Source organism: Halteromyces radiatus (genome assembly GCF_025201355.1).
Source record: "Halteromyces radiatus strain CBS 162.75 chromosome Unknown BX664scaffold_1, whole genome shotgun sequence".
Classification (NCBI taxonomy): domain Eukaryota; kingdom Fungi; phylum Mucoromycota; class Mucoromycetes; order Mucorales; family Cunninghamellaceae; genus Halteromyces; species Halteromyces radiatus.
In genome coordinates this window covers 2,928,442-2,951,749 of record NW_026251687.1, presented here as the reverse complement: position 1 = coordinate 2,951,749, position 23,308 = coordinate 2,928,442, and the positions used below count along the sequence as shown (strand labels likewise).

The 23,308-nt window shown below is 33.3% G+C and overlaps 12 protein-coding genes across 12 annotated transcripts; 6 read left to right on the top strand and 6 right to left on the bottom strand.

Annotated features, from left to right (window-relative positions):
- The first annotated feature begins 256 nt into the window (after nt 1-256).
- Nucleotides 257-2,664, top strand: BX664DRAFT_321742 (WD40-repeat-containing domain protein). Its single transcript, XM_051543350.1, has 9 exons — nt 257-616; nt 712-859; nt 924-1,192; nt 1,261-1,560; nt 1,648-1,837; nt 1,929-2,025; nt 2,087-2,220; nt 2,310-2,372; nt 2,430-2,664. Exons 1-9 carry the CDS (start codon nt 338-340, stop codon nt 2,579-2,581), a joined length of 1,632 nt encoding a protein of 543 aa, XP_051405190.1. The 5' UTR covers nt 257-337; the 3' UTR covers nt 2,582-2,664.
- A 164-nt stretch (nt 2,665-2,828) lies between these two features.
- Nucleotides 2,829-6,642, bottom strand: BX664DRAFT_321739 (leucyl-tRNA synthetase). Its single transcript, XM_051543349.1, has 13 exons — nt 6,320-6,642; nt 6,090-6,242; nt 5,753-5,986; nt 5,538-5,645; nt 5,263-5,461; nt 4,813-5,165; nt 4,678-4,758; nt 4,487-4,605; nt 4,301-4,399; nt 4,039-4,228; nt 3,877-3,952; nt 3,708-3,802; nt 2,829-3,630 (listed from the first exon to the last, which is right to left on the bottom strand). Exons 1-13 carry the CDS (start codon nt 6,614-6,616, stop codon nt 2,917-2,919), a joined length of 2,718 nt encoding a protein of 905 aa, XP_051405189.1. The 5' UTR covers nt 6,617-6,642; the 3' UTR covers nt 2,829-2,916.
- A 1,047-nt stretch (nt 6,643-7,689) lies between these two features.
- BX664DRAFT_321732 (zinc-binding ribosomal protein) lies at nt 7,690-8,423 on the bottom strand. Its single transcript, XM_051543348.1, has 3 exons — nt 8,398-8,423; nt 7,977-8,156; nt 7,690-7,903 (listed from the first exon to the last, which is right to left on the bottom strand). Exons 1-3 carry the CDS (start codon nt 8,398-8,400, stop codon nt 7,766-7,768), a joined length of 321 nt encoding a protein of 106 aa, XP_051405188.1. The 5' UTR covers nt 8,401-8,423; the 3' UTR covers nt 7,690-7,765.
- BX664DRAFT_321730 (uncharacterized protein) lies at nt 8,403-9,102 on the top strand. Its single transcript, XM_051543347.1, has 2 exons — nt 8,403-8,708; nt 8,777-9,102. The coding sequence occupies exons 1-2, from the start codon at nt 8,613-8,615 to the stop codon at nt 8,939-8,941; spliced, it is 261 nt and encodes an 86-aa protein (XP_051405187.1). The 5' UTR covers nt 8,403-8,612; the 3' UTR covers nt 8,942-9,102.
- Nucleotides 9,023-9,890, bottom strand: BX664DRAFT_321728 (ribosomal protein S27a-domain-containing protein). Its single transcript, XM_051543346.1, has 3 exons — nt 9,858-9,890; nt 9,256-9,780; nt 9,023-9,181 (listed from the first exon to the last, which is right to left on the bottom strand). The coding sequence occupies exons 2-3, from the start codon at nt 9,703-9,705 to the stop codon at nt 9,167-9,169; spliced, it is 465 nt and encodes a 154-aa protein (XP_051405186.1). The 5' UTR covers nt 9,706-9,780; nt 9,858-9,890; the 3' UTR covers nt 9,023-9,166.
- A 200-nt stretch (nt 9,891-10,090) lies between these two features.
- BX664DRAFT_321727 (chromatin remodelling complex Rsc7/Swp82 subunit-domain-containing protein) lies at nt 10,091-11,526 on the top strand (the record flags this gene model as incomplete). Its single annotated transcript, XM_051543345.1, has 2 exons — nt 10,091-10,449; nt 10,508-11,526. Coding segments are annotated over exons 1-2 (1,201 nt in total), but the record flags the coding sequence as incomplete, so codon positions are not given.
- Nucleotides 11,527-11,691: 165 nt separating this feature from the next.
- On the bottom strand, nt 11,692-12,516 carry BX664DRAFT_363468 (ubiquitin-conjugating enzyme E2; the record flags this gene model as incomplete). The annotated part of the gene is made up of 5 exons (XM_051548380.1): nt 11,692-11,766; nt 11,850-12,147; nt 12,233-12,278; nt 12,387-12,422; nt 12,501-12,516. The coding sequence occupies 5 exons, from the start codon at nt 12,514-12,516 to the stop codon at nt 11,692-11,694; spliced, it is 471 nt and encodes a 156-aa protein (XP_051405184.1).
- A 712-nt stretch (nt 12,517-13,228) lies between these two features.
- BX664DRAFT_254648 (zf-DHHC-domain-containing protein) lies at nt 13,229-14,329 on the bottom strand (the record flags this gene model as incomplete). Its single annotated transcript, XM_051540381.1, has 4 exons — nt 13,229-13,384; nt 13,436-13,677; nt 13,711-14,002; nt 14,105-14,329. The coding sequence occupies 4 exons, from the start codon at nt 14,327-14,329 to the stop codon at nt 13,229-13,231; spliced, it is 915 nt and encodes a 304-aa protein (XP_051405183.1).
- A 380-nt stretch (nt 14,330-14,709) lies between these two features.
- On the top strand, nt 14,710-16,316 carry BX664DRAFT_321714 (rhomboid family-domain-containing protein). The gene is made up of 2 exons (XM_051543344.1): nt 14,710-16,011; nt 16,100-16,316. The coding sequence occupies exons 1-2, from the start codon at nt 14,773-14,775 to the stop codon at nt 16,172-16,174; spliced, it is 1,314 nt and encodes a 437-aa protein (XP_051405182.1). The 5' UTR covers nt 14,710-14,772; the 3' UTR covers nt 16,175-16,316.
- A 173-nt stretch (nt 16,317-16,489) lies between these two features.
- Nucleotides 16,490-17,504, top strand: BX664DRAFT_321712 (copper/zinc superoxide dismutase). The gene is made up of 4 exons (XM_051543343.1): nt 16,490-16,775; nt 16,840-17,014; nt 17,135-17,244; nt 17,354-17,504. The coding sequence occupies exons 1-4, from the start codon at nt 16,610-16,612 to the stop codon at nt 17,362-17,364; spliced, it is 462 nt and encodes a 153-aa protein (XP_051405181.1). The 5' UTR covers nt 16,490-16,609; the 3' UTR covers nt 17,365-17,504.
- Nucleotides 17,505-17,627: 123 nt separating this feature from the next.
- BX664DRAFT_272932 (uncharacterized protein) lies at nt 17,628-19,589 on the bottom strand. Its single transcript, XM_051541200.1, has 7 exons — nt 19,335-19,589; nt 19,070-19,262; nt 18,937-19,008; nt 18,799-18,882; nt 18,570-18,735; nt 18,339-18,494; nt 17,628-18,257 (listed from the first exon to the last, which is right to left on the bottom strand). Exons 1-7 carry the CDS (start codon nt 19,511-19,513, stop codon nt 17,656-17,658), a joined length of 1,452 nt encoding a protein of 483 aa, XP_051405180.1. The 5' UTR covers nt 19,514-19,589; the 3' UTR covers nt 17,628-17,655.
- Nucleotides 19,590-20,896: 1,307 nt separating this feature from the next.
- On the top strand, nt 20,897-22,742 carry BX664DRAFT_321707 (uncharacterized protein). The gene is made up of 9 exons (XM_051543342.1): nt 20,897-20,985; nt 21,055-21,135; nt 21,198-21,248; nt 21,308-21,531; nt 21,601-21,705; nt 21,772-21,918; nt 21,983-22,127; nt 22,198-22,316; nt 22,417-22,742. The coding sequence occupies exons 1-9, from the start codon at nt 20,961-20,963 to the stop codon at nt 22,624-22,626; spliced, it is 1,107 nt and encodes a 368-aa protein (XP_051405179.1). The 5' UTR covers nt 20,897-20,960; the 3' UTR covers nt 22,627-22,742.
- Nucleotides 22,743-23,308: the final 566 nt, after the last annotated feature.

Sequence of the window (23,308 nt, the reverse complement as noted above, 5' to 3'; positions counted from 1 at the left end):
GTAGCACACGATTGAATACGGAGTTAAAAAGAGGGATCTTGTTTCGAGTTTGCTTTGACTTTAGGAGTCATCATTTTAGATGTAATGTATTTGAATAACTAAAGGATGTGTAACATTCAAGCATGATTATCCCTTTTTTCTTTTTCGTTCTTTTTCTTTCCCTGGAATCTCATTTTTTTTTTTTTGAACCACTGATGACCAGACTCCGACCACACGAGAGGTTCGCGTTACCAATAATAAAAACAAAAAAACAAAAAAAAAGGGCCTGACGCGACTGAATTTCTATTTTCTTCCTTTTTTTTTTCTTTAATCATATTTTTGAATAGATTTGCTTATCATGACTGAATCAAAAACTGACATGAAACAAGAAAACGAGACTAATTTGAATCAAGACACAAAGGAACTGATGAAACAAGATACTAATGAAAAGTTGGAAACGCCATCAACTACTGACGACTCTTCTTCTACACCAAAGAGAAAAGGCCGTCCCTCCAAGAAGGCAGCAACCGATGACGTTGAAGGTACTACTCGTGGACGTAAAAAAAAGATGACAACCAACAAATCAACTCCAAAATCCAAAACAGTATCCAAAGCAACTAAGGTGAAAAGCAAAATGGTAAGAGTTTTTTTTCTTTGGTTATTGAAATAGAAATAGACAAAACTTAACACCTTTTTCTTTTTTATTCAAAACAAACAATGGGATATACAAAGGGGTGTCAATTGGAACGTATGAAAGAATTGACTGAACGTTATCCTGACAAATTCTGGCAATATCATGCGGATAGTGGACATGCTATGATCGATGCCATTAATGAAAATCACGTTTTAGAACCTGTCCAATGCAATATCAGTGATCAAGGTACAATAAATAAGAATCAATCAATGATTTTACACCTCATGATTTATTTATTTATATATATTAGGTGCCATTACTGGTCTTACATTATCACCCAATGGATTACTTTTGGCGACATTTTCAACTATTGGTTCTATTAAGATTTGGGATATTGGCAATGATTTACGAATGGTTCGAAAATTACGAGATGCGGATGAACCCAACATTGATGAATTCTATTGTGGTCAATTTGTAGCTGATGCCCCTGAAATCGTGGTTGCGGCCGGTAAATTGAAGGATCGTCATCAATGGTCATCAGAAGACGAAGATAATCATATTTTACCATGTCCTATCAAGGTGATATTTTTTTTCTTTCTTTTTTTTAAAAAAAAACCTAACTCATGTCTTCTTCTTTACATAATTAGATCTTTAATATGGAAACTGGAAAAGTGATTGCTAAATTGGAAGGTCATGATGAAGAGATTTTATGTATCAAGGCTCTTCGTTTCAATGGGGAAAATTACTACATCTCTACAAGTCAAGATGGACATATCATAAAATGGCGTATGGCGGACGACTGGATTACCTTACTCGATTGGAAGAAAATGGAGGATGAAGAAACATGCATGGCTTTCACTGTATCCTTTTTACCAAACGCTGGTAATAAATACTTTTTGGCTGCATGTGATGAACATTTAAGACTTTATGATTTTGAACATGGGAAGGTAAAAAAAAAAAAAAAAAGATTATTCTTTTCAAGAGAGTAGATATTGGATGATTGATTTTTTTTTTTTTTTTTGTTATTGCTATAGCTCATACAAACCTTTGAAAACTTATACTCGTCTTATTGTGATTGTGGTAAATTCATTAATTGGCTGGATGAATCTTCATATTGGGATACTCTCAAGGAAACAGCATCAACCAAGGCTTCTCGACAACAACAACAATATGCATGGTTTATATCAAGAGGAGCTGAATTATGTGATGAATCTGGTGGCATCAGTAAGTAGCATGGTATAATCCGCTTGATTGTTTTTATTCATTATCATCTCTTCTTTCTTTTTTTTTTCTTTTTTCTTTTTTGTTATTATAGCGTCACCAAATACATGTACACTTCATAGATTGGTTTATCCAAATGAAGAAGATGGATTATTTACTCTTGAAGAAATCAGACGTTATAAGCATGAAGAGTAAGTTGATTTTGATACAGATTAGTTTGTTTTTTTTTTAACCATTTTTCTTTGTTGGTAGTTATATTGCAAATTCTTGGTTGGTAAAAGTAGCATCGAATGGTAGATATATGTTAGCTCCCACTATGTACGGACAAGTCTTTGTATTCAATCTGTTATCAGGACAACTGACGGCAATACTCAAACATCATGAGGGTAAATGAAAACATAGATAGATATGATAGAGATCGATTCTCTTGAATGACTTTTTTTTTTTTTTTTTTGTATGATTGGGGGCTTATTAGATATGGAAATTCGTGATGTGGTATTTCATCCTTACGCGCCACTTATGTTTAGCTCTGGTGATGGTAAGTGAATTTTTTTTTAATGTAAAGCCATTAATATCTTTTCTCTCCATCAAATAGACGGCGCCGTGAAGGTTTATTCTTACAAGTCGGATGATGCCCAACAAGAAGATCAAGAAATGAAAGAGGCTGATACTTCTAGGACAACCGAACAATCAGCCGATGACAAGATGCATAAAGATTTAGATGTAGGTGCACCATCATCAACTTAATTATCGTTAGAATTAGCTAGTGAACGTTTCTTTTATCATTTGCTCAGTTTTCATTTATTAATAAAAAGATATTTTTTTGTATGGATCAACGTGGGATTATGGAAAAGGGGATCATTTGAATCTGAAGAAAAAAAGAGGATGGATGGGTTATTACTACTCGCAGATAGTTACTACATGTGATGAATGATGTAAAACGCGTGACAGATAAGAATAGATTTTGAATGACTAAAAAAGAAGGTACTCATTCTTTTTTTTTTTTTTATTTGTCTAAATGTAAAATAAATAGAGCTATTCTATAAAGGATTATGTACAACATATACTAATAACACTCTAAACTACAGGATAAAGTTGACCAACGCACCATTCTTTGCCATGATGGATTTTCGGATAGGTCGATCTCCCAACCACTTTTGTCCTTGGGGTGAAGCCCTAGCCAGTTGTTCAATCTTATCCACATTCGTCATTAAAGCCGCAGGAATTGGAACAGTCAATCGAGTTTTCCCATTTACTTGAATCACACAGTTCACGGTATCTTTTACCAAAGCTTGAGCATCCCACTTTGGCCATGCTTGTTGAAAGACACTATTGTTGATCGATGATGATTCTGTCGATTGTGTCAACACTTCCCAACTTTCCTCTGCAATACTAGGTGCCATAGGAGATATCATAATAATCAAGGAACGAATGGCATGTTGATAAACTGGAGAGTGGGTTGGTACATTCGATCCACTGATAGAATTACTGAGCTTGATCAAATCGGAAATGGCCGTGTTGAAGCTGTATGTATTTGTCATGGCATCTGTCACTTGCTTGATGGTTTGATGTGTCGTACGATGTATATCCCGTTCCATCTCTGTCATGGTGTCCAGTGGTGGTATGGTATTAGGATCTTGAGTTGATGTACATGATTGAGCTAATTTGAGTACCTTCGCAAGCCAACGTTTCATCCCAACAATACTGGTATCATCCCATTCAAGTACTTCAGATGGTGGCGCCTTGTATAAAATATGAAGTCGAGTTGCATCAACTCCTTGTTCTTCAACAACATCCTAAAATTAAAAAAAAAAAATAATTCGCTAAAGCAATCTAAAATAGAATTCTATTTTTTTTTTTTTTTGTTTATTACCACAGGATTGACACCATTATATTTACTTTTGGACATCTTTTCATATGAAATCAAGGTTTTCTTTCCTGTAGAAGCCACTTTGGGGTTCGCCATATCTATACAAATGTAAAATCACAGGTTAATCATCTTGCCTTTTATGTGTTAATCCAATGATTGCAAATTGACTTGCCAGTAAAATCCACTTCTTCAGGTTTCAAAAATCGATGAGTCTCAGGATCTTTGAGTGTTCGACCATGAACCATGCCCTAAAAAAAAAAAAAAAAAAAAAAAAAAATTAATCAGTAATATTTCTAATGTGGATGCTATGTTATGCTTTTCTTTCTTCTTTTACCTGAGTTAACAAGACATTGAACGGTTCGCCATTGCCAGGTATGGTTTCAGGAGTACTTTGATAAGCACCTTGTTTCAACATGAATTTGGAAAGGAAGCGAGAATACAGTAAATGCAAAATGGCATGTTCTACACCACCAATATAGATATCCACAGGCAGTCGAGAGGATGCTTTATCGTAGTCAAAAGGTCTAATTATCATCGATAAAAAAAAAAGATTATATATTTACCTCTTTTTGTTATTCCTTGTATTAGATACTTACAATGTGATATTTTGAGGATCTGTGAATCGCATAAAATACCATGATGAATCTACAAAGGTATCCATTGTATCAGTTTCACGTTTGGCAGGTCCCTGGCATCTATGAATGAAAGAAAGTCAATTCAGACCTTTTTTTTTTTTTTGAAATAAAACGGTCGATATGTTTTTTTTTTCTTGATTTACTTACTTTGGACATTTACAATTGACCCAGTCTTCCATACGAGTTAATGGAGAAGTTCCACGACCAGTGAATTCGACATTTAGAGGAAGAGTCACAGGAAGATCTTCTTGAGGAACAGGTACCACCTATATATCATGAGAGGAAAAATATAATTAAAACAACGTATCCTTTTGTTATTATCAGATTTCTTTTCTTACCTTGCATGATGGACAGTGGATGATTGGAATAGGAGCACCCCAGTAGCGTTGACGCGATAACAACCAATCCTTGAGACGATACTGAAAAGAAAATATATAAGTAAATCGATTAACATAGATATCTTTGTACATTACCTGGGTAGCTGGCTGACCGAAACCTGATTGCATAGCATCCTTTAACACGGCCTTCATGGCTTCTTTTGATTTCATTCCTTTGTATTTTCCAGATAGTTCAGTGAGAATACCTTGACTAGTGAAAGGTTCATCTTGAGAATAAGATCCATCCACCGGTTGAATACTAGGCTCTACAACGAACTTGACTTTATCAACCACATTGTTCGCTCGACAAAAATCCCAATCACGCTTGTCATGAGCAGGTACACCCATTACAGCACCAGTTCCATAATCTGAAAGTACATAAGGAGCCACGTAAATTGGAATATTTTCTTGAGTTAGAGGATGGGTTGCGTATAAACCAGTAAAAACACCTATTAAAATAAACGAAAAAAAAAAAGAAAAAAGAGTGTGAGAGAGAATTCATCATCAGGATCAACAATGACATTATTGATTTTTTTCTGTGGTTACCCTTTTTGCTTTGTTCAGCTTCTTCCATATTTTGTACTTTTTCAAGATCTTGTACAAATGACAAAGTTTGTTCGGCATGTTCAGCAGGTAGTATATCTTTGTTGATAAGAGGATGTTCAGGTGATATTACTAGGTATTGTACGCCATAGATAGTATCAGGACGACTAGTAAATACTTTTAGATGATTGTTGTTGGAGACCTAATACAATAAAATTAATTAGTTCTCAATAATTTACCTTTTTTATTATTATTATTTTTATCGAAGAATCACTTACTATAGGAAATTTGAATTCGACACCTTTTGATTTTCCAATCCAATGACGTTGCATTTGTTTTACACGTTCTGGCCAGTTTTTCAACAAGTCAATATCCTTCAATAAATCCTGATGATCGAAATACAGTGAGAAAAAAAAAAGGACAGAGAAAAAAAAATAAGGTACAAGATATAGAATATTTTTCTTTTATACGTTTTGATATGAAATCAACTTACATCAGCGAATTCAGTCACTTTGAAAAACCATTGCTTTAACTTTTTGCGTTCCACTAAAGCCCCCGATCGCCAAGATCGTCCTTCATTATCCACTTGTTCATTTGCCAAAACTGTTTGATCCACAGGGTCCCAATTCACAACCGCTTCCCTTTGATATGCTAAGCCAGCCTTGTAAAGTTCCAAAAAGATATACTGAGTCCAACGATAATAAGACGGATCACATGTCGCCAATTCCTAAATTAGAGATAGTATCCAAACATAAACCGTCAATCCAACGTACAACACATCTTCTTTTTCTATCATTGACTAATAAATATGCATCAATGTCTTGTAATACCTTTGACCAATCAAAATCTAACATCAATTTGTTCATTTGTTCCTTCATAATCGCAATATTCTTGACCGTCCATTCAGCAGGAAGAATACCACGTTCAATAGCAGCATTTTCAGCAGGTAAACCGAATGCATCCCAACCCATAGGGTGAAGTACCTAATGAGAATAGACAAGAAAAAAAAAAAGAACAGGAATAAGTAAGATAGATCTTGTTGTGGAAAAGGATAATATACATTATAACCATTCATGCGTCGAAATCGTTGAATAGTATCACTAATGGTATAAACGCGAACGTGACCCATATGGAGCATACCACTTGGATAAGGAAACATGGAGAGTACATAGTAGTTGGGTTTGTCGATTGTATTTTCGTTTGGTCCTTGACGGAAAGGAGGTGTTTGAGTCCATCGTTTTCTCCATTTGGCTTCTATTTTAGTAAAATCTATAGGTGTTTTTTGAGTGGAAGCATATCTATAAGATAAGTTTGTCGTCCGAAAAGGTAAAGGCTGTGTTAATCGTAAGAATGACATTTTCGCATTCTTCTAAAAAAAAAAAAAAAAAAAAAAAAAAAAGGAAAGAAAAGTGGCACCTTTTTGACACTCTCCCAAAAATCAATAAACAATCTTGAATTTAACCTCCGTCATTTTTATCTAGGCAAAGCCAAAGGGAAAAGCTTATAGTTTTATTCATATCAGCTGTCAAAGCAAATATTTATAGTGAGTTGCCGAGGTGTGTGTGAGATAAAAAAGAGAATATTTGTAATACCCAATTAGTATCATGATTTATATATATATATAAAGAGGAAATAAGGATTACAGTTTTATAGAGCCTTTTTCTTTCTTTCTTTCTTTTTTTTTTTTTTGTTTTTCAATTATTACCCTTTTCTGATCATGTTTGGTGCATATAACGATCCTTATCAACGAAATTTTAATGCTTTTAATCATCATCACCCTACAATACCTATGAATTCGTATACTCCATATACAAACAACAGTTTCTATAATCATCCACAAGGAATATCTTCTTACTACCCAACAAGTAGGATGAACCATTATCATCCACCGTATGATCAGCCTCCACTTGAACCATGTAAATAGTCAGATCGAAATATTATATATATATTTGCATGAATGATTAAATATATTGGTTCATAGATTCAAGACATCCTTATTCCATGCCACCACCGATGATTGATCCGTATATGCAATATCATGATCCAATATATAGAGAACCTTCCTTGTTCGATAGGTAAAAAAAAAAAAAAAAAAAAGGACACTATAGAAATTAAATTGGAGGGACAAGTCAGATGATGATCGATAATAGTCGGCTTTGTATATGATTATTTTATATATGATTATTTTTTTTTGTTTTTCTAGTTGTTGTCCTCCTAAAAATGATTATTTTGAAGACCACATGTTTCCCCCATATCAGCAACCAATGCGGCAATCGAATCAACACAATCATCAGCATACTAACAACAACAACAATACTAATAGTAATCAGGATCAAGCTATTAAAAAAAATCATCGTCATTCATCATCAACACAAGGTCATTCCTTAACAAGACAACAATCACATCAGCAACGATATTGACAAAATAGTATTCCTTTGTAAAAACAGATATTTTTTTATTCAATAAAAGATTATATAAAAAAAATTGTGGAAAGGATAAAATATATTTAGAATACGAGAGCAGCACCCTTGGTCTTCTTGTCACCACCCAATTCGAAGTGCTTACAACGCTTGATAGGAAGTTGCATCTTGTACTTGCACTTGGTACATTCCAAACGGAGCACAATCTTCTTGGTAGTCTTGGCCTATTTATATAAAAAATACCACATTAGTTCACATATTTTTGCCATTTTCTATATATATCATTTTCATTCTTACCTTCTTGTGGAACACGGGCTTGGTTTGACCACCATAACCGGATTGCTTACGGTCGTAACGTCTCTTACCTTGAGCGAAAAGAGAAGCCTTACCAGCCTTGTATTGAGTAACCTTGTGAGGGGTATGCTTGCGGCACTTGATACCCTTGCAATAGGTGTTTCTGGTCTTGGGAATGTTAACCTATACATAATAATAAAAGGATATTATTAATATTCTATATCAAGCAAAAGATTATCATTTTCCATCCTTCCATCCTAGATAATCTCGTCTATTTCGTTCCATTCGTTAATAATAATAGGATATAAATTTCGATTGATCGTGAAAGTATGTATTTCGTTCATGTATACGTAAGATAGATAGTGTACAGACAATGTGATCAAAGGATGGATGGATGGATGGATGGATGGATAGTCGAACTCACCATTGCTTAAAACAAGTATGTCAAAGAGGAAGAACCTTTCAAACTGCGGCGTGATTTTCCAATTTTTTCTACATTCTCTTCCTCTCTCACTTTTTTTTTTCCTTTCCTATTCGACCCGGATTTTCCATTGAATTTCAGCCACTGATTGTTCCAGGGAAAAAGTAGCTTCCTTTTTCTTTTTTCTCCCTTGTCAATTTCTTCCAAAGTTACATACAATGTCAACAGCAGCCAAAGTGACTCTTGGTACTTCCATAGTATTTTGTTGTGCTTCTATATATGGTGTTCACTATATACAACGATATGAACAAGAAGTAAATAAACTCTTGAAAGGGATATCTTTTTTTTTTTAAAATGATCTAATGTATTTTTTTTTTGATAGCTTATGCGGCAGGGACTAGTGAAAGACGACGAACGACGTTTGAAAAAGGAACAACAACAAAACAACCAACGTGAATTAGACGAACAACAAGCTTTACATGCCGAGTTATTAAAAACTCAAACTGTCTCTAAATTACCGTCAAGTGAACCAGCTTCAGAAGATTAATTAGTATAGATCATTTAGTATATATATAAAAACTAGTTACCCCCACAATGTACAGTATTTGAAGTGAAATAAATAGAATGATGATAATGAATAAACCGTTTTTTTTTTTATTATTACTATCCATATACTAACAGTATACAAAAATAGAATCAAAAATCAAAAAACTAGTCTACATATTACTAAACTAAACTATAAAAGATAGTCCAATAAGAATTATCTTCTTGTTTAGGCAGTTTCATCCTATAGTAAAGAAGTAAAGAAAACATCATTAGTTATATCAAACTATTCTTCTTGTTCTTCTTCTTCAAACTTACCTTGAAAACATAAGTCAAATGACACTTGCCACAGTATTGACGGTCAGAGTGCGAAGCCATAAAGACACCAGCACCACAAGTAGGGGAAGGACATTCACGACGGAGACGAGTGATCTTACCAGCTTCATCGACCTTGTAGAACTTGAGAATAGCCATCTTGACCTTCTTGCGCTTGTGCTTGATCTTCTTGGGAGTAGTATAAGTCTTCTTCTTACGCTTCTTACCACCACCCAACAATTCAGCATTGAGATGAAGAGTGCTGTTGTCTTGAACACCAAACAAAGTGAGTTCACCATCAACCAAAGACTTTCCAGCATATGACAAAAGTTGAGCATCACAAGGAATACCTTCACGAGCTTCAATCAAGGACTTGACTTCAGCAATAGTAGAATTGTTGTTGACATTAAGAGCAAGGGTGTTGCCCGCAAGAGACTTGACAAAAACTTGCATGTTGATAATATTAATAATAAACAGATAACTCGATTAGATTTTCCACAAGCTGTATAGAGAGTCGAAAAAAGAAATCTAAACAAAAAAAAATATATATATAAATATCATAATCAGTTAACCATTCCATTTTATTTTTTAAAAACAAAACCTACCTTCCTCACTATCTGAAGTAGTTTAAAAAAAAACGGGGAAAGAAAAGAGAAAAAAGAAGAAAAGTGTAAAAAAAAAAAAAAAAACAGATCAAAAAGAAAAAAAAATTTTCATTGGCCGAAAAAACCATTGTCTCCAAATCTCTCTCTCTCTGCCAGTCACTAGTGAAGGGAGAAAAAAAAAATTCAGTTTTATCACTTGGAGACAAAAAAGGGAGTGTGCAGTTTTCTTCCCAATTTCTTTCCTTATCCTGTCACAACTTTCACACTTATTTTTTTTACTTTTTCTTCATTCTTTATACCATGAAAAATACATCCACTTCATCTAATCTTGGGAAAAGAAAAGGTCGACCACCCAAGTCAAAAAATCATAACTCTGGTACTGTAGATGATATCAACTTTTTGGATGATGAAAGTGATTTATCATTTGACGAATATATGGATACTAGTGATGGTGAAGCAAGTAACAAGAAACGTGGGCGTAATACAAACAAACCAAAACAAAATGAACAACCTTATACATTCAAAGAAGAAGAAAGTGATATTGACGAAACTGGTGAAACTAAAGTAGATGCTGATGGACATTTATTGGATGGTAATATATATATACTTGATATTATGATAAACTTATCATCATTGATATATTATTATAGGACGACAATATCGTGTACCAACTTTTGAATTACCTGAACGTGGAAGGACATTATTTATGTTTGCAAAGGACCCAGCAGCACTTCTTGGTTTTCGTGATAGCTTTGTATTTATGAAGAAGAATCCCAAATTAGTTAAAGTGTATTTACGTGATAGTGAAAAAAGTCATCTAGTGGATACAAATCGATTACGGTCAACTTTTAGAACTCGTGAAGTCTCTGTGGTAGAAGCAAGATCAGTCTACAAAGTATTTGGACACAGAGTGGTGAAAAAAGGTCGACGAGGACGAGATGATTACTATTATACTGGTGAATACGATGAAAATGAGGAGGTGGATTCAGAAGAAGACAATAAAGCACAACATCATATGACAGATGACAAATTGTTATCAGGAACAAATACATCACTAAACTCAGCATGGGCTCATCCTATACAACAACATCAACAATCAGGTTACAATTCAAACATGCTTCCTTCACATTTTATTGGTACGGCAGGTTCATCACCAATGACTGGAGGAAATATGATGGGATCAGTGGTTTTAGGTAATAGTATTACTGGACATCCTATACCTAGTCCATTTGGATCATTATCAGCAACAGCACTTGCACAGCAACAAATGGTCGCAACAGCATCCTCTTCTGGTGGTATTATTGATCCCTTGACAAATACACCAATAAATATCAAGCAAATGAACGTACCTGTGTCTCTCAAATCAACTTTACAGCCTCTCAATGCTAATAACTGGTTACATCATGCAGCTGTCTCTGTACGTGATTTCAGCGCTCAACTTCATTCTTACCGACAAAACAATACCACGTTTTATGATATTCACACCAATGTTTACCAAATCCCCCATGCAAAACAAGCTATTCCTTCTCCAAAACCTTACAAACGGCCTTCATCTTTAGCATAGTCATCATCTACACATATACATTCACTTTTCTTTTTAATACCTCCTTTGTCCTTTTATTTATCTATATACTTTGGAATAATAATAAAAGCAATATCTATTTGATCATATTGTCTTTTTTTTTTTTTTGTTTTTATTGATGAATGAAGTTTCTATATACTAACTAATTATCTACCAATCTTGATCAAGATGAATATATATATATATAAAATAATTTCACTAAACTCGTCATAGTACAAAGAGTTGTACATATAAAAGAGTCACCGTCTTGATTTACAATCCTAAAGTCTTTCTTGCATTTTCACGTACAATAGCATCATACCTTGCACGATCCGTACGCCATACTTTCTACTCGACACAAAAAAAAAAAAAAATAAGACATCACCTTTTTTTTTTTTTTTTTTTTTTTTTTTTTGGTTGTTCAAACTTACACAAGCATCTACGTTGGCGCCACTTTCATCATTGGGTTCTGCTAACATACTGACCACACTTAATAAGATCTTTTCTACACTTTGTACAGGAGACCATCGTTCTGAGCTACTTTCATACATGTTGGGATCATCACCAGGAGGATGAAGGATTGAGATGCATACTGTTCCATTGGCATAGACATTAGGATGGAAGAAATCACACGTGAACTTCATGGTAGGAGGACTTAGTGGATAATCCTTGGGAAACGTCAAAGTTGCTGGGAATAAACCTCCTTCGAAAGGTGTGCCATCAGGTCCTCTAATTAAAAAAAAAAATAAGATGAATATAAAATGGTATAAAAACAGATTATTGTTTTTCTCTTTTTTAATTATTCTTTACTTACGCAATCAAAGCTTCCCATTCAAAGAAATTGTTTTCATCAATAGGTCCTGTTGTATTTTGGAACAAACAAATAGATAAAAAAAAAATATGAATTTCCAGAAACTTAGTCAATTGTCAAGTGTTTTTTTTTTTTATTCTATTTTATTCCATCTTACCTGCAGTGATGCCTTCAGGAGCATTGAGTGTCAATTCTATTTAGTAAAAGAAAAATAGGTTAACCAATTAATAAAAAAAAAAAAAAAGATAACAACAGGGTCATTAGTTCATACCTCTGTATTCAGTCATCAGTCGCTTCAAAGCTGTTGATCCAGTTGTACGAGGAGTATACATATTGATATATTTTTTTTTCTAATAAGACGTACTTTCTCAAAAAAAGAAAAGAGAAGAAAAAAAGAAGAAGAAAAAAAAAGGAAGACGAAGAAGAAAGGGAAAAAAAGACAAACTGAGTTTCAAATGGTTGTTTCTTTATTCAATACAGTATTCGACCGTAAAGGTTGTATCAATCCTACATCATCAATATCTTCCCAAAGGAGTTCATCATCATTAATATAAGTATCTATATTTCCATTGCTGTTGTTGTTGTATGAGCCATTATTGTCATCCATATAGTCCGAATCACTTCCAGAATCATAATAATAGAATGAAGGATGTATTCCTGCAGATGAGATAACGTCACTTGATTCTAGATCAACAGTGTTTGTTGTGATTGCTGTTGTTTCTTCTACATTATGATGATATTCTCCTGACAATTCATCCAACATCTTCATTCGTTCCTCTATAGATATTTCACGTACTAAATAACCTTCAGAATCTCTTCTAACCAATTGAGTATGATTTGATTGTTGTTGATACTGATATTGTTGTTCTTGTTGCTGATCGAAGATAGACGGTCGTAAATCATTTGGATCTCTTGGTGGCCAATAATAAGGTAATTTTGGATCTATAAATAAAAAAAAAATTGAATGTGTCATCTAGAACCAGTGCTATGACAGAAGAATTAAAAAAAAAAAAAATAGTGATTACCAGTATTGGGCAATAAAGTATATGTCAATCCATCTCCTATACTAGACAAGGGAAAAGGCCAAAGAAGGATATTGTTTCCTAGTACAGAGGCGATATTTCTAAAGGGTCCAAGATCATAAGGAAAGTCGACCTAATTTTATATGTGATTAGACTAAAAATATATCATTGATTTGTGTCTTACCGGCATGATTTTCTTCTTTTTAATCAAATTCTTGACTTTTGATCTTTCCCAAGCTTCAATAGTACTTTGACCTTTGATGACACAATAACCATGATAGACAGAAAGGATTGATACTGAGAAAACTGTGATAAAAACACCAACTATATCAATCACCATAAAAATCATTTCCGTCCTTTTCACAGGTCTAAGAGCATTTTGCTTAAATAAAATGGAATAATAAAAAAAAAGGTTATCAGTTTGACCTATATTTAATCATTTCTCTTTCCTTACCAAACTATTCATATCGAGGATTTGAATCAATCGCCAGACTAAGAGATACAACGCATAACCACAAGTCAGACTGACGGAGAAGACGAAACGAATAAAGTGAGGATAGTTTCCATGACCAACACAATTGTTTATCCAAGGACAATGATGATCCATCTTTAACACACAACGTCGACAGACACGGCAATGATGAGCACGAGGAGGTTTATAAGCATCACAAGAACGACAAAACCTAGGACCAGTTTCACCTTTACTTGATTGGACTTCTTCAGGTCGTTGTATCAATGAATACGGAGGTTCCTATTGTTGGTAAATATTCCACACATGAATATTTGAAAGAAGAATTGAGTTTTGGAATATAAAAAAAACAGTATATTAATATCTATATATATATTTACTTACCCAACCTTCCGGTACTTTCCCAGGATCAGTAACAATGGCCAAATAATAATAATAGGATAGAACCAAAATACCAAGATTCAAAGGTCCAAGAGACTTGAGTGTTTGTGGTGAAGACCAACCTCCTAGAGAAGGTACTAATACAAACCATTGTGTAGTCAGAGCAAGAGTACCGATCAAACAACATACTCCAAGAACAATATATTGTCCATTGATCGTTTCCAACATGGCCACATGGAGAAAGAGAGAAAGAAAAGAAAAGAAAAGGGGTTAGACCTGACGCCCTTGGTTTTATGGTTCGAATCCCGCTACGAAACATATAGAAAAAAAAATAAAGATTAGGAACAGTAGGGAAATAAAAAAATCATTCAAATCAAACCATTTGTAATACCAATATCAAATGAATGATGCAGCCAAATAATACATAACTTTTTGTTATTTTTGTATAGTGAAAAAAAAAGGAAAATAGGAAGACGGTGATTGAACTATTCCAGCAGACAAAGCTATTTATGGATATTGATTTGATCAAAAAAAAGAAAAAGGGGAAACGAAAAAAGCTTGGCTTTTTTTTTTCTTTTCTTTTCTTTTCTTTTTTTTTTTATTTTTATTTTTTTCTTTTTATTTTTTTTTTTATTTTTTTTTTATATAAAAAAAGGTACTCAACTCAACAAATGGGTCGTCCAAGTTCTTCTTCTTATCATAGAGCAAACTCATTTGCTACAAACGATATGCCTAATACCTCACAATCTATCCAAGGATCATCTTCAAACTTGCCACAATCTCAAGATCATCAGCACCTTTCAAACGGTCCACCACCTCCACTACCTAATCATCAAATGTCATCGCCTTCACAATCATCTCATCCTGTACCACCTAGAAAACTTACCAATGAATATTATCCAACTGATATTGAAATGCAAAACAGAGCAATGTCACCTCAGTATCAACAACAACCAATGTATTACAACAATATGTATCCACCACCACAACAACAACAACAACCAGTCTATTTATATCCACAAGAAGATATATACAAAGGTCATCCTCTGAAACGTGCACTTTTAGGTCCGATACGACAACCCATCTTTAGTCATCTTAGTGCATTGGCTATGCTAGGTGTACTTATTTATGAACTTGTACGCAATTACCAATTGACAAGCAGTGTGATCCAAACTCAACCCATGTTTAACGTGATGATTGGTCCTTCTTTTTCTGTCCTCATTAATATTGGAGCCAAGTTTACTCCTTGTATGCGTGCTTTACCCAATATCTCAACATCCAACGTATATGGACAATGTTTTGGTCCTAATGATACTTGTACCTTATCTCAAATGTGTGGTCTATCTTCTCTGACAACGATCCCCAATCAAGCATACCGATTCGTGTCTCCGATCTTTATGCATGCCGGTATTGTCCACTTTTTACTCAATATGTTAACTCATCTTCGACTTGGTGTGGATCTCGAACGTAGTCTTGGAACTCCTCGATATATGCTTTTATATATGGCGTCTGGTATCTGGGGGTTTGTGCTTAGTGCCATGTTGGCGAATGAAAATACCGCATCTATGGGTTGTTCGGGTGCACTCTTTGGTTTGATTGGCTATATGTTTATTGATGTTTTAATCAATTGGCGTGTGATTCAACATCCTTGGCGTGAACTCATCAGTTTATTTATCTCCACTATTATCTCTCTTGTACTTGGTCTCTTACCTGGTCTGGATAACTTTGCCCATCTTGGTGGTTTTGTCGTTGGTTTGGTCATGGGTCTTTTGATTGCTCCTACTCGTCCTATGGCAACAAAGAATATTATATTTCTTACTTGGATCGGTCGGATTATCGCATTGGCTATCATCATTGTCATGTTTGTCGTTGGTATCAAACAATTTTATGAATCTCCTGACCCTTCTTTGGTAAGCAAAAAAAAAAAAAAAAAAAGTATCAACTGTAAATGACAATGAACTGACCTTTTTTTTTTTTTTTGATATGCCACTGAAATAGATCTGCCCAAATTGTAGGTATTTGAGTTGCTTACCAGTGAATGGTTGGTGTGACAATTATCAAACTCGGTCATAGCTATAGTATAGATATATATCATCATTTATCCATACATTATTTACTTTATATACATGTTCAATTTTTTATTCCCTCAAAACAATAAAATATACTTGTTTCTTTTTTTACTATCTATAAAGGAAAACAATAATTACAATGGAAATCATTACTATGTATTAATCATCATCAACCAAATCATCATTTATATATGAATTATTCTCCGCTGAGCGTGTCATACATATTCGACGCGGAGCAACGGGGGAGAGATGATGACGAGGGGGATGGGGAACGTCCAAGATCAATGAAGATTGAAATTTGATTGGCTAAGGAGGACGCTGACAAAGAATTTGACATCATCTATTTAGTTTAAAAAAGCAAATCGCACGCGGTACTTTTTTTTTCTTTCTTTTTCTTTTCAACTTTTTTTTTTCTATTTCACAACAACAATAATAAAAAATGGTCAAAGCTGTCTGTGTCGTTCGTGGTAATACCGATGTTACTGGTACTATTAAATTTGTTCAAGAATCTGAAAATGATCCCACCACTATTGAAGCCTCTCTCTCTGGTTTGACTCCAGGCAAACATGGTTTCCATGTTCATGAATTCGGTGATAACACCAATGGTAAAAAAAAAAAAAAAAAAAAAAAAGAACAAGATATTTAAATAATTGTGGATTCTTTTATTAGGTTGTATTTCTGCTGGTGCTCATTTCAATCCTTTCGGTAAAACCCACGGTGCTCCCGAAGATGAAAATCGCCACGTCGGTGATCTCGGTAACGTTGTTGCTGATGCTAAGGGAAATGCTACCTTGAAAGTGACCGATAATCAAATCAAGTTGATTGGTGTCCACTCCGTCATTGGGTAACGTCAATATATATATATATTAAAAAAAAAAGTTGGATTGCGTGTAGATGGTCTCATTGCGGGGGGTAAACAATTCACCGGAACATTTGTTTATTTATTTATTTATTTATTTATTAGTCGTACCATTGTTGTTCACGCTGATGAAGATGATCTTGGTAGGACTACTCATGAATTGTCCAAGACTACTGGTAATGCCGGTGATCGCTGGGCTTGTGGTGTCATTGGTGGTAAGTATTGTTGAATGTGTTAGATGGCGGTGATTTAAAACAACCAGGTATATTTCTTGGGGTTCTCATCTACTTTATTTTTTTTTTTGTCTGTTTTTGGTTTATTTAGTCACCAAATAGGTTTAGTCATCGACTTTTCAAACATGTAGCAAACTGGATGTAAATAGTTAGTTAGTTAGTTAGTTAGTTTTGTAGTAGTATGAGCACTGATTTGAATCTGATGATTGTAATAAAAAACAAAAACCCTCTTTTTTGAATACGTTTTGAATACATGTTATGATTATTATTATTAATAAGATTTTGAATATGATTTGATTATCATCTTTATTATCGAATATATATATATATATATATAAGATGTAAAAATACAATATAAAAACTATAAAGAATGAAATCAACTATATATCTATTCTATGAATGAGGTTGAAAAGATGCTCGGAAAGGATTGTTTGAATTGATGGGTGCAGTATTCACGCCAACTTGACCAGCATTATTACCGTTTGATGTTGGTATAGTACTTGATACAGTGACTTGTTGTCGTTCTGGTCGTGGTGGTGGTGGTGGATGAGCAGGAAAACTTGATATGGAAGATGATTGACTTGCTGTACGAAGATGACGACCAGAATCTACTGCTAGTGAAGAAGGATCCAAATAAGGATTAGAGTGATTTTGATAATTGGTTAAAATGTCGTCAGGAATGTGAGGGTTCTGAGGTTGATGGTTATCTGCTGATACTGGTGGTTCATAAACAGGTGGTGGTACATCCTCTAATCCAACATCCGTTATTGAAGGCGCTGTCGCTGTCACATTTGATGATCCATAGTTTGAGGATATCGCACGATCAAAAATACGTCGCCGTTCGTTATATAGAGAAGCTTGCGTTGTTTCCTTTGCTGTTGATAATCGTTCGATAGCCCCTTCTGTATAACGTAGATAATGCCGTACCCATTGCATTGCACTTTGTATATTCTTTTCAGCCGTCACTAATACATTGTAACCTTGTTGTGTTTTTGCTAAAATGATTCATCAATATGAAAAAACAAAATTGTATACAAATTAGTATGTAATCATAGTGAATTTTATTTTTATTATACCTTTCCATGCAATATCCACATAACCACCATCAAATCGTAACCCTAACATATGATTGTCATTGACCACATCCAAAGTAGCAGGATAAGGAATTTCAGGTAAGATTCCACGAGCCAGATTCAATCTACGTTGACATTCCCACGTATTTCGTTGACAAGCTACAAAAAAAAAAAAATTAAAAACAGGAAAAGGAAAGGAAGAAGAATGGTAATTTGTTTCAAAAAGTTATTTACCTTCTATATAAATGATTTGTTGATCATCAACCAATTGACTAGTAAAAAGATCAAATGACACATAATTGATAGCCACTTTGATCAAATCTTTTGTCTTTGTAATAATACGTAGAGCTTGTATCAGATTATGATCAGTATCACGAAAGCGTTGTAGATCACGAGTTGCCTGTATAGATAAATAAATATAGATATATCAGTATGATCATCCATTCTTTCTTTCTTTACTTACCAGATTAGCTTGGTCTATATAGTTTTGTAATTCAGCACGAAGTTGAGGTTCTCTGATTTCACTACCATCAGGCTCAGCAAATACCTAAATAAAGAAATATATCAATCATTATTATTATATAATCTATACTTGAATTACCTCATCTAATAATCCATTCAATTGACTTTTTATATTCCGTAAATGATCTTTTTGTTGTTTAAGTTTTGATTCCTAGTATAATAAGAGTAAAGCATGAATATAAAATATAAATATGGTGTATATATTCTCTCACCTGTGCTGTAAGAGAAGCTAGTTCTGCAGAAACGATATCAACTTGACGTTTCGCCCTTTGTTCAGATTCAAATGCTTGTTGGTATTCTGCTTCTTCCTTAGCAATCAAAGCTTTCTTCTTTCCTTTCAAAGTAGCAGCTGCCGATCGAACAGAAAAATGTCTTGCTTTGTGTAAATTGTCATAATCCTTTTTTCTAAACAAAAAAAAAAAAGAGTGAATGCCAATTTAAAAGTTTATATTAAATACAAATATATATAATACTTACGCACTTTTCTTCAAAAAGTCAAGTTCAAGTTGAAGAGTTTTCAATTTTTCAGATACTGCTGAACGTCGAGTGGAAACATCTTCATAAGCTAATGAGATATCATGTTCTTGTTGCAAATCCTGGGTTAATCGATGGTATAATTGAGCATTGTTTTGCAACCTTGAAGCTAACGAGTCCATGTAAGTTGCCCAGTAGATATGTCTTTGTTGAAAGAATGGTAAGAATGGATAAGGCGCTTAAAAAAAAAAGAAGAAGAGAAAAAAGTGAATTCAATAAAAACGGAAAAAATAAAAACTTAAGCTTGTAAAGCTGGAGAGTCGGTAATTGAATTCAAGTGTTCCTTTGTTCACCTATTTGGCATGAAAAAAAAAATATGTATAATTTTACTTACAATAATGATTATTATATATAGAATAAAGCATCATGAAATTATTTCATTCTCTCTGTCTCACTTTTGAAGAAAGATAAATGAAAGAAAAGATCAAAATTAAATTATATTCAAGCAACACAAAAAAAAAAAAAAAATGTTAGACAGTAAAAATATCTCATGTGATATGCATTATCACTATATAAGAATCATCATAATATACTAATATTTTATTTTATTTTATTTTATTTTATTCTATTTTATTCTATTTTATTCTATTTTATTCTATTTTATTCTATTTTATTCTATTTTATTTTATTAATCACCTTTTTGATGAAAAGATCAATAAATGATGATAAAAAGGAGTATAAAATCATCAAATACTTATGAAAAAAAAAGAAGAAAAAGAGATTGAATAAAGTTAGATGAGAAATATGGTCTGAGCGTTCATACATCACACAAAAAGTGATCTTCTGATATTCAGGCATATAAAAAAAAAAGTTTTATTTTCAATATAAGAAGGTGGGGTATATATATATATGGATAAGCTACTATGGTTAAGGAATGATTTTATCTTGAGAATCAGTGGTACAATGTTCAGCATATTCTTCCAGAAGGATACCTACAAATATCATATCCTTTTTTTCAATTTCTTCTTTCTTTTTCCTTTTTTTTTTCTTTTACCTAAACAAAGTAATGCTGGTGCATCGAAACATTCTTGCACGATTGGATCCTGTGTTACTGCTGCTATGCTATGTATGCCTTCCAGGAGTTTCTATAAAAAATAATCAGAAAAAGTGAATATATTATCCATTTAACTTTTTTTCTTTTCTTTTTATTACCATAGAAGGCATATTTTCAGGACGCTTGTTTTCTAAGTTAAAGGAGAATACATCAATCTTGTTAGATCAAAATATTATGGTAATCTTACGTTCTATTTCAACTAGTTCCTGTGATTTTGGCCTTCCTGTGTCAAAGTAAAGATCTTGAGATTTAAATAGTATTTTGTTTCGTCGAGTCATTTTATAAGTCAAAGGCTTAGGATAAGTTTTGGTAACTTTAGTTTTATCAGACATGATGATATTGATCGCAAACTATGAAGAAAAGAAAAAATCAAAAGAGGAAAAAAGGCAAAGAAAACAGTGGGTAAAAGTGAATGAAAATTTTCTTTTCTTTCTCCGCCCTGAATGGTTTTTTTTTTTTTATTCTTTTTCACTTCTTGACCTTTTCCTTTTCTTTCTTCTTCGTAACAAGTCATCATGTCTCATCAAAGTGGTATACAAGGTAATATTACTATATTCTTTTCATAGAACATGCTAATAAATAGATTGATCTACTTTATTTATTTAATAGTTTCCGAAGAACTGACCAAAACTTTCAATGAAGCTGTCTCCAGTGGTGACACTCGTATTCTTCGTGTTTCTATTGTTAATGGTAAACTTATTCATTTATAATATCTATAGTTTTGTATAAAACTGACTGACCTTTTTTAATAGAATCCTTGGTTTCCACAGCTATGACAAAAGTAGAAGGTTCCTTTGATGAAGGTACTGCGAAACAAAATATGATGACATTTCATTATATCATTAATGCTTTTTTTTTTTAGATTACAACAAAATTGATACTCATTTGGAGGACAAGACGCCTGCTTATTTACTCGTCCGAACTGATGAAAAAACAACAGCTGGAGAATACAATTGGTTATTTTTATGTTATGTACCAGATGGTGCTAAAGTGCGTGACAAAATGCTTTATGCTTCAACCAAAGCTACTTTGACTAAGGAACTTGGGGATTCAAAATTCACAGACTCGATTTATGGTACTCAAAAGGTATTTTTATATTTTTCATTTTACTTTAATATTTATGTGCCTTTCCTTTCTTTTTTTTTTTTCCTTTAGTCTGAATTCTCCAAAGATGGTTACAAGAAACATTTAGCGCACAAGAATGCTGATGCTCCTTTGACTCAACGTGAAAGAGAATTAGCTGAAATCAAAGCAGCTGAGGTAAATGATTCATTTGAAAAATATGATAATTCTCATTATTATTATTATTGTTATTATAATTGGTAGGCACAAGCAGTGACAGATTATCAAGGAACAACAACTCGCAAGACGTATGCACCTGGAATTGCATTCCCTTTGACAAATCCTGCAGTGGAAGCACTTGGCGTATTGAAACAATCCAAATCAGAAAGATCCCATAATTTTGTGACATTGGTAATATACATAAATATATAAAATAGATTGGAATACTAACAAGAGTATTTTGATGGAATTATAGTTACTTGATAAAGAAAAGATTGAATTGGACGGAGCATCTACAGTGGCAATCAAAGACATCAAGAATAAAATCAATGCCGATGCACCACGATTTACTTTTTACTTGTTTGAACATGAACATAATGGGGAATCAAAGGAGGCTATAGGTAAAGTAAACAAATTGAATAGAAAGAAAGAAAGGTGCTGATTGATTTTTATTATTATTATTATTATTAGTATTTATTTACACTTGTCCTCCTACATCCAAGATCCGTGAAAAGATGTTATATTCATCTTCCAAAGCAAATGTTATCACTGGTGCAGTCAATCAAGCTGATATTCAAGTGATGAAAAAGGTAATAAAAAAAAATAGCATGAAGAAAAAAAAAAAAGTTGAACCGAGTATTATGGGAAAAATGAACTTATATATATTGTGGTGTTACCACTCTTATGTAGTTTGAAACGAGCGATCCAAGTGATGTGACGGAAGATTATCTATTAGAAGATCTTTATCCTGTGACACCAACAACGACAAGTTCAACAGGCTTCATACCAACTGGCAACAATGTGAATGATCGAATTCAAATGTTAGGTGGAACTCGTGGAGGATTTAAACGACCTACTGCACCAGGAAGAAGAAGACCTGCTACTCATACCCAATCTTAGGCATCTATTATTATTATTATTATTAGTTCGTTAGTTTTTTATCCCGATTGTTTTATAGTATTTTGAATAAAGTTTGAAGATACAACATGAATTTACTGACATAAGATGATGTTAACTCACTCCACAATGCATTTACTTTAATTGGTGAAGATTGGATAATGAACAAAATAATCTTATTAGGAAAAGCATGACAAGACTTTTTTTTTTGGTTGAGAATGGACCAAACAAAAAGCGGGGATCTGACACGTTGAATATAAACGCTACAGAATGTAAATGTACAACGTATGCTCAGAGTCCGCCTTCAGATTGGTTGATGTTATTAGAGAGAGAGAGAGAGGGAGAAACACTGATTCCCTTTTCAAATGATAAGGAAAACATTACCACATACAAAATATGACAACTCCTTTTTTTTTCTTTCTTTCTTTCTTTCTTTCTCTTTTCTTTTCTTTTCTTTTCTTCTTCCTTTTTTCTTTTTTTTTTTACTTTTCCTTTCTCGGTTCTTTTTAAAGAGAACCCATATAATTCGAAACACGGAAAACGAGACGAAATCACCGAAAAAAGTCCCGCCTTATAATCCTTCCAGTCACCTGATAGATCAATTAAAACAAAAAGGAACAAATCATCCCTACTATTTCTTTTTTTTACCTTTTTTTTTTTTTTTTTTTTTTTTTGATGGTCAAAA